We start from the raw sequence: 13,710 nt of genomic DNA, 5'->3' as shown, positions 1-13,710 counted from the left end.
ACTGAGATAATACATGGAACAGCAGACCACCAGGAAAATTCTAACTGGTTTCCTGTTTATAAGTATTAAATAAAAGCTGTTTATAAGCTTTAAATAAGAATTAGACTATAAAGTGAGAACCAAGAAAAAAAATACAAAAACAAACAAACAAAAAGGACTATACTTTGGAAGACCAATTGGAGAACAAGAAAGTGTTTGGAAATTCAAACTATTGCTGAGGTAAAACATTTTAGCCAAAAGGCAGAATAATAACATGGATATAGATAAAAAAAAATGAATTGGCGCACTTGATAAAATAGGGAAGCGTGGTCAGAATTTGGAGCAAGGGGGAGGGTATAGCTTAAGTGGTAAAGCTCATGCATGCATGAGGTCCTGGGTTCAATCCCCAGTACCTCCTCTAAAATAAATAAATAAATAAACCTAATTCCCCCCAACCCCTGCAAAAAAAAAAAAAAAAAAAAAAGAACAAACGTTTAAAAGGGGTAGATTCCATAAGAGAAAAATGTAGAAATGTGGAACAATATTCAAGGTTGGTTCTTGTCTTATCCATTTCCCATAATAAAAAAGGTTTTACATAAAATAAAACAAGAGGTTGAGAAAAGATGAAGACCAGGCCAGGCTACGGAATCCCCATTAGCAGATCCTTAGAAAGGCACGTACCTGTTGGCCAGGTACCTGTCTCCAGCACGGGGAGTTCTCCTAGCTTACGTGAGTCAGAAGAGAAAGACGCATCTCCTCCCCCCTGTACATTCCTAACATAGGCAGAAACATGCTCACAGGATGTGATGAGCACATTTGGAAAAGAGAATCGTGCCAAATGCTTTGCTGGGTGTTCTAAGGAGCATTTGATGACAGCGATGATAAGGACTGTCAGGATGTCTTCTAATCAGATTTACTGAGAAATGTGTGGGCTCGTACATAATTCTGATAATCTAGGACTTCTCAAACATGATTTCTGGGACCATACAACAACAAAATCTCAAGCAGGCCGGATGTGCCTTTATCCCCATAAGGTATCAGTGAATCATATGAAACTTCTGTTTCTTTGGCAATCACAAAAATCCATAATACTGTTAGTGGAAGGAATTTACTATTTTCCAAGGATTCCAGCAAGTATATTGCAGTAGGGATCAAGCATAAGGAGGTTAAGAAATTTAACATTTGTAATTTCTTTCTAAATGTCTTCTTTACTTTTTAAAATTTTTTTTTATTTTAAAAATTTTTTAAAAATTTTATTTATTGAATTTTTTTTGGGGGGGGGGTAATTAGGTTTACTTGTTTATTTTTAGAGGAGGTACTGGGGATTGAACCTAGGACCCTGTGTATGCTCAGCATACACTCTACCACCTGAGCTATACCCTCCCCACTTCTTTCCTTTAAAAAAAAAAATAGATTTGTTTATTTTTTAAATGGAGGTACTGGGGATTGAACATAGGACCCTGTGTATGCTCAGCATACACTCTACCACCTGAGCTATACCCTCCCCACTTCTTTCCTTTAAAAAAAAATAGATTTGTTTATTTTTTAAATGGAGGTACTGGGGATTGAACATAGGACCCTGTGTATGCTCAGCATACACTCTACCACCTGAGCTATACCCTCCCCACTTCTTTCCTTTAAAAAAAATAGATTTGTTTATTTTTTTAAATGGAGGTACTGGGGATTGAACCTAAAACCTCGTGCGTGTTAACCATGCACTCTACCACTAAGCTATCACCACCCGTGCTCTTTTTTTTTTTTTTAATTGTAGTATAGTCAGTTTACAATGTTGTGTTAATTTCTGGTGTACAACGTAGTGATTCAGTTATACATGTGTATATATTCCTTTTCATATTCTTTTCATTACAGGCTATTACAAGGTATTGTATATATTTCCCTGTGCTATATAGTAGCACCTTGCTGTTAAATACCTTCTTTTTATTTCTTTTTGATTGATGAATATATGTGGGAAAATTGCAAAAAGATGAAAGTGGCTGTGGATGATCACATATCAGATAACCTCAGATAAAAGAACCCAAGGCTCACAGTCTTAAGAATGAGATACAGGGGTATTTTACATTGATAAAAGTTACAAGCCGCTAAAAAGATGTAAGAGGCATTAGCCTTTCTGCACCAACAACAGAGTTTTGTATGATCTAAAGCAAAAAATGTCCTACATACTCGAGAAACTAATAGATCCACATTTTTTTTTCTCAGAAATCAAGAGATCAGGTAGGGGAAAAAAGCAATAATAGAGTATTGGAGTATTCACTGAGCATAATTTTTGACCTAAGTCAAACATTTGCGGCTGCTCTGAGACCCAATGTGCCCTCCAAGGGTAAACAGCTCCTCGAGGGGGAGCTGCCCAGACACTAGGTTGATGCAGGGGCATCGAGACAGATGGGTACTTTCTGAGAAGTGGAAGAAACTTAGGAATTGGAAAAGCCTCCCACATTCCTTCTCCCTGCCAAGCCAAAGGCTGGGCAGCTCTCCTTTCTTGCTCATACAACCTCTGTAAGGCCCCTGATCCAGAGGGCTGGGGCCACAGATGCAGGCCAGGCAGGGATGCTGGGCATAGGGTGCCTGCCATTTGTGATCAGATTTGCAGGTTGAGAATCCCGTGTCTCCTTCAGCGGCTCCACCTTCAGTCCCCTGGCTGGGCACACGGGAGAGTGTTGGGGAGACAGACCCAGCCCTGGACCTCCCATTGTCCACCTCCCAAGAAATAATTCATTTCCCCAAAACCTAAAGCTCCCACATCAGAACGTCCTTTGGGAACCCAAGCCTCAAGTCCACTGCTCACTAGCTGGGAGGACTTTGGACAGGTGGCATCACCTCCCAAGCCTGTTTCATGCCCACTGAACAGAGCAAGTAATGGGTGCCTTGCAGGGTTGCCTCGAGGATTAAACAGGGTGCTTGTCATTGCTGGCAGGGGCTCAGCTCAAAAAAAGGCGATTTGTAATGTTAGGACCTATGAGCCAAGATCATCCTTAGGCCCTGCCCATGGGATCTTGGCACAGCCTTCACCACCCCCTGACCTCCCACCCCCAGGGACCAGCTGCTGCCTGCCTACTTCATGCTGCTGGGCTCCGTCTCCTCCTACTCCCAGGCCAACAAGCCCCAGGGACTCCGAGCCCCGGTCCAGTTCATCACCCACCTGAGCTTTTTGGAAGAGCAGGGCACTGGGGACATCGCCCTGCTGCAGCTGGCCTTACTTGTCACTTTCAGCGACCTCATTCTTCCAGTCTGCCTTTCCAAACCCAGAGACCCTCTGGATCACCACACCTGGTACTGGGCCACCAGCTGGGGGAATATCAGAACAGGTCTAGGTAAGGACGCCCAGAGCTGGCAGGGTAGGTGAGGGGGTGACCCAGTGGGGGCCAGTCCTGACCCTCTGTAGGGCCAGCTGCATCTGCCACCACCCTCATACAGGACAGACGTGGAGTCTGCAAACACTGGTACGGCCACAGCAGGGGGAGCCACTGAAACACTGCCATGCCAGCTCAGCAGCAGCCTGCCACCCCACACCGTCCCTCAGGCTCCCAGTCTGTCCTTCCTATGACCAAAGGATTAATGCCAAGCCCAGCAGAGGGCTCTGGGATGCTGGTCCAGTCTGGGGTCCAGACAATTCTGATGGGCCAGTGCCTGTACCAATAATGCACTTAGAGTATTTGCATATTACCCCTGTCATCACAGGGTGGGTCCAGAGCCTGGCTGCTAGGTCTCAGACCTGGCTGGGTGACCTCCACCATCTTAACCAGGTCATGGTTTCCTCCTCCGGCAAGTGGAAATCTCAAGGTCCAGCCTCATGGGGTTAATGTGGGTTACATGGAATGTGCATTTCCCATACTCCCGACAGGGCTGGGCAAGAGTGAGCTCTTAACATATGTCAGCAACTATATCATTGTCATCATCATCATGTTTGTAATATCACCTCATATTTGTCTCTGGGGGCTGCCGGAACAAATGACCACAAACTGGGTGGCTTAAAACAACAGAAATGTACACTCTCACGGTGCAAGAGGCTACAAGTCTGACACCAAGATGTTAGGAGGGCCGTGCTCCCTCTGAAGGCTTCAGGGGAGGATCCTTCCTGCCTCTTCCAGCTTCTGGTGGCTCCTGGCAATGCTCAATGTTCCTTGGCTGGTGGCTGTATCACTGTGATCTCCGCCCTTTCACATAGTCTTCCCCATGTGTCTCTCTTGTGTCTTCTCCCTTTCTGTCTCTCATAAGGATACTCTCACTGTAATCCATTATGACATCATCTTAACTAATCACATCTGCAAAGCCCCTGTTTCCACAGAAGGTCACATTGTGAGGTTCCAGGCGGATGTGGATTTTTGAGGGGCACTATTTGACTCGCTTTTGAGCTGTGCTTTGGAGAGCCAAGAATAGTAGGGTCATTGGCTGGACCACTGACTAGTCCACAGCCAGAGAGGGGCCCTGAAACCAGGTCCTGGTTCTTGCCCCACACCTCACTCTGTGTCCATCCCTACCCACCGCCCTGGCACTGGGAGGGCAGCCGAGTCCCATGGTGCCTCCACACCTCTGTGTGCTCTGCCAGTGGGAGGAAGGGAACAGGTCTTCCTAGCTTTTTTTTTTTTTTTGATGTAGGTACCGTGGATTGAACCCATGACCACGCTCATTCTAAGCAAGCGCTCTACCACTGAGCTATACCCTGTCCACCCCACCCCAAGCTGCCTTGGCATGTTCCTCCGGGCTTGGTGAGCACAAACTCAGGGCCCTGTTCCTTGGGAAGTAGGGGAGCCACATGCAGAAATGGCTTCTTGCTGTCAGTCCACCTGAATGTGGGCGAGTAGGGACCAGCAGGCTGAGAGCCAGGAGGTGACCGCCTCCCCTCTGAGCTCTTCTCTCTGCTTCCCAAGAATCCCTCCACCCTTCACCCTGAAGGTGCTCCATCTGCCCCTTACTGATGTCCAGACTTGGGACATCTATACCACAAGTACACCAGCATCCCCAGCCAGGAGCCCAACATCCTTCAGGACCAGAAGGACATCTGTGGGGTGAGCCAGCACCTCTGGTGGGCCCCCAGGGCAGAGGATGGCAACACTGTTTTAAATACAATCGTCAATTCAAAAAGAAAAAAAAATGTTCCTGGAAATTGTCCCCCTTTCAAATATCCTATAAATCTTATCAAACGTGAAATTCCTGCAAATGTGCTTAAGCAAACTGTGACCATATCCCTATCCCTGAAGCTTTTCCTTTTGGGCCAGAAATCTCTTTTCTTTCCAGAAAAACAAACATTTGGATCCTTTGAACCAATTTTCCTGAGGAGTGGGTCACTTCTAAGCTGGGTTGACCTCGTCTTCCCTTGTTGGCTCTTACAAGTAAAGCACGCTTTATCTCACATCACCTCTTCGTGCTGCTTCATGTCAGATTTTTTTTCCATCAAAAACAAAGCCAAGAACCTTATTAGCCACACAGAAGCGCTCCTCTGAGCCCCTACTGGGAAATACACAGTGATTTAGAGACTAGAGGTCTCCTACTGTGCTGTGTATCCCATCTGCTTGGGATTTTGCTCCTAATTCCCCTGGTCAGTACGCCAAGGACACTTCACCCCCTGCAGCTCACCTGTCACTTTCCAGAGCTTTCTCCATGAAGCCCCGTCCCTGCTACATAGCTCACCTGAACCTGGGCACCCCTCCCTCGAGCTTTCTCTGGACACACATGTCCCTGTCACCGCTGTCTGTCTCCAGGGTCATATCCTGATGGCCAGCCAGCCTGGGAGGCACCCCCAGGTCCCTGGACCTAGTTGGGCTGAGGGGCAGCTCGGTGAGAAGCAGCCATGCAAGGAGGATGGGGGCTGTAGCTGTGGAGGGCCATCCCTAGACTGGATGTTAGAGCGTGCTGCTGAGTTCATGGCCGACCCTGCAGGAAAGGAGCCTGAGCTTGGTCTCCAGGATCATCCAGCATCTGGAATACAGCTGCAGGCTGAGCACCAGGGACATCACTGCGGTCACCACGCACACCAGGCTCCATACACTCCTGTATCCAACATGCGAGCCAGGATGCCATGCTAGGGAATCAGCTGGGACATACCGGGGAGGAGTGAGACCCCCTCCCTCTACCCTTACCTGGATGACCCCTCCCCCATGGATGTGAACTCCAACTGCTGTTGCCCACCGTCCCCAGGAAGCTTTTCCTGCGGGGATCCAGTGGAGTGGCAGCCAGCTGTGACAGTGTGGATGAGGGAGGAAGAGGAGGACATGCTAGCCCCTCATCTACCTGGGGGGCCCTGGTGACCTCTGAGGGCTTTCCCGAGACTTGCAGACCCTGCCTCTTGATTCCAAAGAGCTGACAGTCACCAAGGGGTATCGAGGGGCAACCTGGTGAAGTCCATGCTCAGGGACATTCCTTGCCACTGTCCTCTTCCTGATGCCACCTACAGTCTTCCTCCTGGGCCAGGAGACCAGCAGCTGCCTCTCTGATGGTGACCACTGGAACCTCCTGAGCCAGAGTCCCTTCCCCTTCCCATCCTCTCTAGGGATGCTCTGCCAACAGCATCCCTGCATCCTTCCTTTTTCTCCTTCATTTTCCCTCCCGGTGCCTCCCTTCCTTTTGTCCTCCATCACTCCTTCAGTTCCACAAACATTCACCAGGTGTGTCACACACAGCCCTTGCAGGCAGCTGACAGCTACACACACAAATGACCAAACAAGATCCTGTTGGAAATTGCTAAGTTCTAGGAAGAAAATGCAACAGGTCAGTGAGAAAGACAGTCAGTGGGGGCATATGGGGTTTGCTTTAGATGGGCAGGGGCAGGCAATGCCTTGCTGAGGAGGTGACATTAGTGCTGAGACCTGAGTGGAGAGAAGAAGCCCATTGTGTGACCACCTAGGAGAGGAGTCCACACGGAGAGGCCACCCCAAGGCTGGAGCAAGCTTGGTGTTCACTAGGAAAGGACAGTAAGAGGAGGGGACAGGCAGGTGGTCATGGGGAGGAGAGAGCTGGAGGAAGAGGCCCTCAAGGGAGGGGGGCCGCCTGGAGGATTTGCGCAGAACCTGTGGCTTAAGTGATCCTTCCGGTTGCGGTGGAGGAGGAGTTCCTGGCCCCTCCCTACAGCACCAGGAGGTGGTAGCTGGCACTGTGTCTCATGCAAGAAGCCACACTTATCCCTGATCCAGGGAGCTCACAGGGGGTGGGTCAGGCACAAGTGCTGCAGTGCCAAAGGCCACAGAGGGGGACCATCTTAGGGGAAAACTTAATCCTCTGTCCCACCCAGGGACCTAGTCTGTCCCTGAGTCCAGCAGCCAAAGCCCATGCCCCTGGCACTTCTGCAGTGTGTGAAATCAAGGTGTGGTAACAGGTCAGCTTCACTCTCTAGAGAAGTTTCCATAGTCACTGAGCACCTCGCATCTCCCCCAAATCTCCCCCAAGGTGCCCTGGGTCAAGGACACCATCTGAGAACCCTCTCTTCTCCACCAGGCAAGGTCTCTGGCTCTGCCTGCTCCAGCCTTGAGCAGTTAATTCCCATGGTACTCACCACCCAGGCCCTGCTGAGGGTGCTGCCAGGCTAGGCTGGAGACCCAGGGCTCCCCGGGGATACTCCTGCAAGTCCACACTGGCTTACTGCCTGGAGGGACCCCCCCCCCCCCCCAGAATCCAACGCTGGGGGACTGTTCACTCCATGAACCTCACCACGCCCCTGATAGTGTTCAGGACACACAGAGGGGCACCCAGCAGGCACAGCCCTCCCAGGCCCCATCTGTAGAGTCACCAATCTCCAGGGCCTTGGGTGAACCTAGTGGTGTCTCTCTCTTCCTTTCTCTGGGAATTTCCTTCCCCCTCTGGATCTGGGGCAAGAAAGTTCATGAAAGTTGGTTACAACTTTCAAGGTTTAATCTTCAGGAGGGTGATACAAAGGGCTGGGACCTGCCGCTAGGGGGCAGCCTGGCCTGGCGGGGACTAGCCTGAGGCCAGCTCAGGGAGGGACCAGACCCAAGACCATCATTTCCCCAAGAAATGTTTGTGAGGGATATTCTCCTCCTGGCTCACCTCAACAGAGTTCGGCCTCTATCGGCACTCAGGGAGGACTAGGCAACTGCTGTCATGGGAGTCCTGTCTGTGAGCCAGGTCCTTGGTCCTTCCTGAAGGAAGGAGTGGGTAGAAAAGAGGGCAGCAGAGGGGGGTAGCCAGGACCCCAGCGTTACAGGGATTGTTTGGGTGCTCTGGTTCCTGATATGTAGCTAGGGGACCCAGCCCCAGCAGAAGCTCAAAGCTGGGGCATGTGAGGTCCCACGTTCGCCAACAGCCCTTGAACCAGAGAGGTCAACCTGGGGTAAGGCGAGGGCCAGGGTTCCCGTGGCTCCCTCTCCCCCAGGGGGCGCCCCAGCCCAGCACCGGAGCAGGCGGAAGAAGAGGGGGCGCTAAGCGGCGAGAGAAGAGGCCATGGACGCGCGGGTCGGGGCGCTGCTGCTGGCGCAGTTGTTGGTGCAGATCGAAGTCGGGAGGCAGGGTGAGCTCAGGCGGGGGCTGCGGGCGCAACTAGGGGTGATGGGGGAGGACGGGGCGCGTGGAGACCGAAGGGAGCTCACCTTCTCTCTTACCCCCACTTTCCCCACCCAGCGTTGCAGGATGAGGAACTGCTGCTTCCAGGTAAGGCCTCCAGGAGGCGCACTTCTCTGTTCAGGGCACCTGGACCGGCGCTTGAAGGGCGCCTCATCTTCTCCTCTCTCCCCCGCCTCAGGTTTCCAGAACTCGTCGTTGCTCACATGTAACTGATGGGCCCCTGAGGGAGGGGCGGGCACCTGCGGCCCACGTGGGGCGGGTCCCCAGCGTCCCTGTCTTCCTCTGCTGCGCGACCCCAGGACACGCGGTTCCCCAGGGAGTCCCTTCCCTTCGCGCACCCCGGTGGCTGAGGGTGGGCGAGGTGGACCCGCCTTCTGCAGCTCAGCCCCGTGTCCGTCTGTCCATCCCAGGGCCTTGCGGCCAACGGAGCATCCCGACACGCATAGTGGGTGGAAAGGACACGGAGCTGGGGCGCTGGCCGTGGCAGGCCAGCCTGCGCCTCTGGGGCAGCCACCACTGCGGAGGGAGCCTGCTCAACCGCCGCTGGGTGCTCTCGGCCGCGCACTGCTTCGAAAAGTGAGTCTGGGGGCGGGCGGCCCGCTGACCCTGGGCTCTGGGTCTGCACCCGGGGATCTGCCCGCACATCGCACTGGATGCGGCCCGGGTGTGCTGGTGAGCCCCAGCACACCCACAAGGTCCCCGTTGGTGCTCCTGGAGGAAACCCTGTGCAGTTTCTTCCAGAATGTTCTTCCAGAACATTCCCATGCACATTTGTGTGTCTTGTTCTTTTCTTTTCTTTTCTTTCTTTCACTTCTCCCCAAATGGCACCACCTGCCTCCACCTTCCTCATCCCACCTCCCAGTGGAGGTGAGCCCTGGGTTGGGAGGAGTGAGGGGAGGTGAGTCAGTGCTGGACACAGAGCCTGGCCTGTGGGGATGGTCACCATGGAAGCTGTTTTGAGTCCAGTCTGCTGTGGCGCCTCCTTTCTGAGGAGGGCTCTGGGAGGTGCCAGGTGGTTGAGTACCTGGCCTGGTGAGCTGGCAGAAGAGGCACCCTCCTTCCCCCACTTCCAGCCCTCCCCCAAGTCCCCAGGTCGTGGGACTTTGCTGGAGGCTCTCTGGGCCCTCACCATTTCTGCCCTGGACTCTGGTGGGTAGAAAGACCTGCTAATGGTCCGGGGGGAGCCCCGCAGCAGCCCTGGCCCTTTCCCTTCAGGGAGCAGCCCCAGGGCACTCAGGTGTCCCATAGTCCCTCTGAGAACTCCTGACTGCTCTCTTTCTCCAACCAGGAACAATGATCCCTACGAATGGACAGCCCAGTTTGGTGAGCTATCCGCCATGCCATCCATTTGGAACCTACAGGCCTATTACAACCGTTACCAGGTGGAGCAGATTTTTTTGAGCCACGGATACATGGGGGGTTCCTCGTCTGACATTGCCCTGTTGAAGCTGTCCACCTCTGTCAACTACAATAAGTACATCCAGCCCATCTGTGTCCTGGCCAACAACTACGAGTTCGAGAACCGGACTGACTGCTGGGTGACCGGCTGGGGGGACATCAAAGAAGATCAAGGTGAGGCAGGGGCAGACGGGTCTGGTGGGGAAGGGGGCCATGCCACTGGCCACTTGTTTTAGCTGCACCGACCTCAGTGGTCCTCACCTGGGCTGTGCCTCTTCTTTGGCATTCTCTCCACACTTGCTTTCCACTCCTGCTCCTCGCTAACAGAGTAGGCCTTCCTGGACCCACACTCAGCTCCCCAGCCCTTCCGGAGACTGTGAGCCAGAAGCAGAGTTGAGAGGGAGGCCAGCTAGCCCAGGCCTGCACCCCCAGCCCACAGGGTCAGAAAGGCCTCAGGGATTATTTATTCAAGCATTCTCCCCTCCCCCAGCCATTCAGTCTTCCCACTCTGCATCCTCCCCCATTCTTCTACATCCATCTCATTGTCTCTCCTTGCATTTTCAAGCCTCACTCCAGCCTCAGCTCTCTGCTAAATCTCTGCAGGAGTCCTTGGGCTTGCGGGAGCTCTCACCCACTTCTGTCTCACCAAGAATCCTTTGAAACTCTAGCCCCACCAATTAGACTGCCCTTCACTCCACTCCCTGGCCCAGCCCACTCCTTCATCACCCTTAACCACAGCGATCATAACAGATAAAGCTCCTTTTGTGCACTGTGTATACTTGGCCCTGTTCTGGGCTCCAGGGACTCTCTTCCTTCAGGAGCCTACCTACAAATAAGGCTGGAAACATTTTTATACCTACTTTACAGATGAGGAAGCTTGGAGAGACAAGGAAATTGCCCAAGGCCCCATGGGTCAATGGAGAAGCCAGAGCGTGGGCCCAGAGAGGGGAATGTGTCCCCGATGTCACACATCTGGAATTGGCAGGGGGGATAGAGGAGTCCACAGGAGACACAGCCCATCCTTTCCCTTCGCTGGGAGGGGCTAGAGAAAGGGCTTCTGTGCAGACTCCCTGGATCCAAAGAGCTGAATGGGTGTGAGCTGAGGGGCCCAGCCAGGCAGACTCTGTGCCCTTCCCACCTCAGCTGACTGGTGGTCACATCCAGCTCCCTGCTCAACCCTCATTCTCACAGGTGACTTCTTGAGCCCCACCTCCTCATCCCCAAACCAGATGTACTGTGTGCTGGCTGGGAAACTTTGGGCAAGGCACTTCATCTAACTCAGCTTCCTCATCTATAAAATGGGGTAATAATAGTTCCCACCTGAGATGGTGGTTCCAAGTCTTGAAAGTGTCCATATATGAGCGTTTAGCAGAGTGCCAAGCAGACTGGAAGCTCTACTTACACATCAGCTTTTGGTGTAATTGTGGTCACCGTTCTCTGCGGGATAAGGAGGTGATTTGGGCCCAGACTTAGGAATTGGACAGACCTGGGTTCACATAGGCTCTGTCACTACTCTGGGAACTGTGCTGGGGTCAGGGGAGGGCATTTCTGCCCCGGAATCTTTCCTTACTTGAGAACTGGGCATGACTGCACCGCATCCTAGGGGTACTGCAGGAGCGCATCGTAGAGCTGTGGGCTCCGGCCCCGGGAATGTCCAAATGCACCGAGAGAGGCCCAGGGTGGTTCCACCTGCTCAGGCACTTGGGTGCTACTGTGGGACTGAATTAATCCTAAACCATCTCAGCTGCACTAGCCCCGCCCCTGCGAGTGTTAAGGTCTGTCCTCATTGCCTGGGACAGGGCCTGTCATCTGCATGCAACAATTAGGGAAACAGAGTCTCAGGAAGGTGCTGTATCCACCTGCCCATCCATTAGATCCTTCTGTGATATTGTTCTTCACCCATGACGTTCTGGGGGCTGGGCTTGAGCAGAGGGATCAAAGGCAGTGTCCCAGCCACTGTGGGTGCCCCAGGGACCCCTCTCCCCCATAGCCAGTGCCATTCCTCCCAACCAGATGGCAGAGGTGAGGCTCAGGATGCCATCTTTTTCTGTCCCCTTAACTCCTCGGCAGGACTGCCATCTCCTTACATCCTCCAGGAAGTGGAGGTCGGCATCATAAACACCACCATGTGTAACCACCTGTTCTCCCTGCCCTCTTTCCGCCATGACATCTGGGGAGACATGGTTTGTGCTGGCGATCCTCAAGGCGACAAGGATGCTTGCTTTGTGAGTGTTCCATCCCCAACCAGGGCTCCTGGGCCCTAGTATCCCACCACCCCAGCCCCAGGCCTGAGAGAAATCTGTATCCCTGTACTTCATTTGGTCCTCATGTTGACCCTGGTGGGGAGTAGAGACTATTGCTCCATTTTGCAGATGCAGAAATTGAGGCTTGGTCACTTCCAGGGGGAGGAGGGGGTTTGCATCCAGTCTGTCCAGCTCCACAGCCCCTCCTGCTCTCCCAGCCTCTCTGCCCACCCCTCCGGCCCTGCCCCAGGCTGGGCTCACCCATGCTGCTCCCCAGGGTGACTCAGGCGGACCCTTGGCCTGTGAAAAGAAAGGGGTGTGGTATCAGATTGGAATCGTGAGCTGGGGAGTGGGCTGCGGTAGGCCGAACCGGCCCGGCGTCTACACCAACGTTAGCTCGCACTACGAATGGATCCGAATGGTTATGGTCAAAAACAGCATTCACAGGCCAGACCTCAGCCCGCCGCTGCTGCTCCTCCCTCTGCTCTGGGCTCCCCCATTCCTTCTGCTGGCCTGAGCCCAACAGGTGTCCCCTGGGAGTTGGGGCCATCTGCTGAGTCAGGCCTGTCCCCTTCTGTCTCCTTTGTAATAAACATATGTGCGTGTTCAAGTCGATGCCTTGCAGAGCTTTCTGTGGACCCGGGTGGCTTCCTGGACGCCCTCATGGTCACCCAGGTCCCGTCCACCTCAAGATCACTCCTTAACTCCTAAGTCATTGTCCACCCATCTGCGCTGTATAGGTCTGGGTTGCAAACAACAGAACCCTCTCAGGTTAGCTCAATCAGAAAGATCATTTATGGAAGGACAGTAGCAGCACCAGGGTCCCTGGGGACTAGGGAGGCTGGAGTGGGGGTGCTGTGAGGAAACACCCCAGCACTCCTAGCGCTCCTGCCCTGTTCCCCATCACACAGACGCAGACGCTCCTGGTCTTGCCACGGTCCCCCAAAGGCTGACCTGGGACCAGGACGAGGGTGCAGGTAGTTTATTTGGGAGGTGATGCCAAGAAGCCCGAGGGAAGAGTGGGCAAACCGAGGCAAGGAGGGATGAAACCAGTGAGGCCCAGATGTGGAGGTTACCCTTGTGGGTACCTGAGGTGCAGTCCGGCTGGGGGCCCCTGAGAAACCGCAGGGATGCGCCTCAGCATCACCCGAGGAGGACAAGGATCCAGGCGAGGCCGCATCTCTCCTGACTCCCTGAGATTGAGGGTTGTCCTGGGGGCGTGGGGGCTCCAAGCTCCACAAGGTTGCCTGGGTGGAGGGGGCAGCATCCAGAGTGTCTGTGCCCCATTCCAATTTGGGGTCCCAGAACCCAGCCTCAGCACAGCCAAGGGACCAGGCCTGCGGGGCTGACTCGGGCACCTCGGAACTATCCAGGCAGCTCTGTGTTTTCACCAGATCCATGAGCACTGTGAGTGCAGGAAGGCGTGAGGGGCTGTCATCCGTCTAGATCTGTCCTCACTCCCCACCCACAGCGCCCATCCTCCTTACTCACCTGTGAGCCCCAGGAGGAGGCCTGGTTCCCCAAACAGGGAGGGTGGGTGAATGCTGGTGGGCGACCCCCA

At 53.5% G+C, this 13,710-nt stretch overlaps 1 protein-coding gene across 3 annotated transcripts; it reads left to right on the top strand.

Moving 5' to 3' along the window:
* Positions 1–8,131: 8,131 nt before the first annotated feature.
* PRSS21 (serine protease 21) lies at positions 8,132–12,759 on the top strand. Of its 3 annotated transcripts, XM_006174068.2 has the most exons (7): positions 8,132–8,455; positions 8,566–8,595; positions 8,687–8,713; positions 8,919–9,084; positions 9,797–10,080; positions 11,977–12,131; positions 12,427–12,759. In XM_006174068.2, the coding sequence occupies exons 1-7, from the start codon at positions 8,389–8,391 to the stop codon at positions 12,664–12,666; spliced, it is 969 nt and encodes a 322-aa protein (XP_006174130.2). In that variant the 5' UTR covers positions 8,132–8,388; the 3' UTR covers positions 12,667–12,759. The 3 variants fall into 3 exon arrangements, with proteins under 3 accessions (XP_006174130.2, XP_032315350.1, XP_032315349.1); XM_032459459.1 differs by lacking the exon at positions 8,687–8,713; XM_032459458.1 differs by having other exon boundaries at positions 8,371–8,455; positions 8,566–8,713.
* Positions 12,760–13,710: the final 951 nt, after the last annotated feature.

Source organism: Camelus ferus, chromosome 18, assembly GCF_009834535.1.
Source record: "Camelus ferus isolate YT-003-E chromosome 18, BCGSAC_Cfer_1.0, whole genome shotgun sequence".
Taxonomy (NCBI): domain Eukaryota; kingdom Metazoa; phylum Chordata; class Mammalia; order Artiodactyla; family Camelidae; genus Camelus; species Camelus ferus.
The sequence above is the reverse complement of the archived record's forward strand: the minus strand, read 5'-3'. Positions and strand labels throughout refer to the sequence as shown.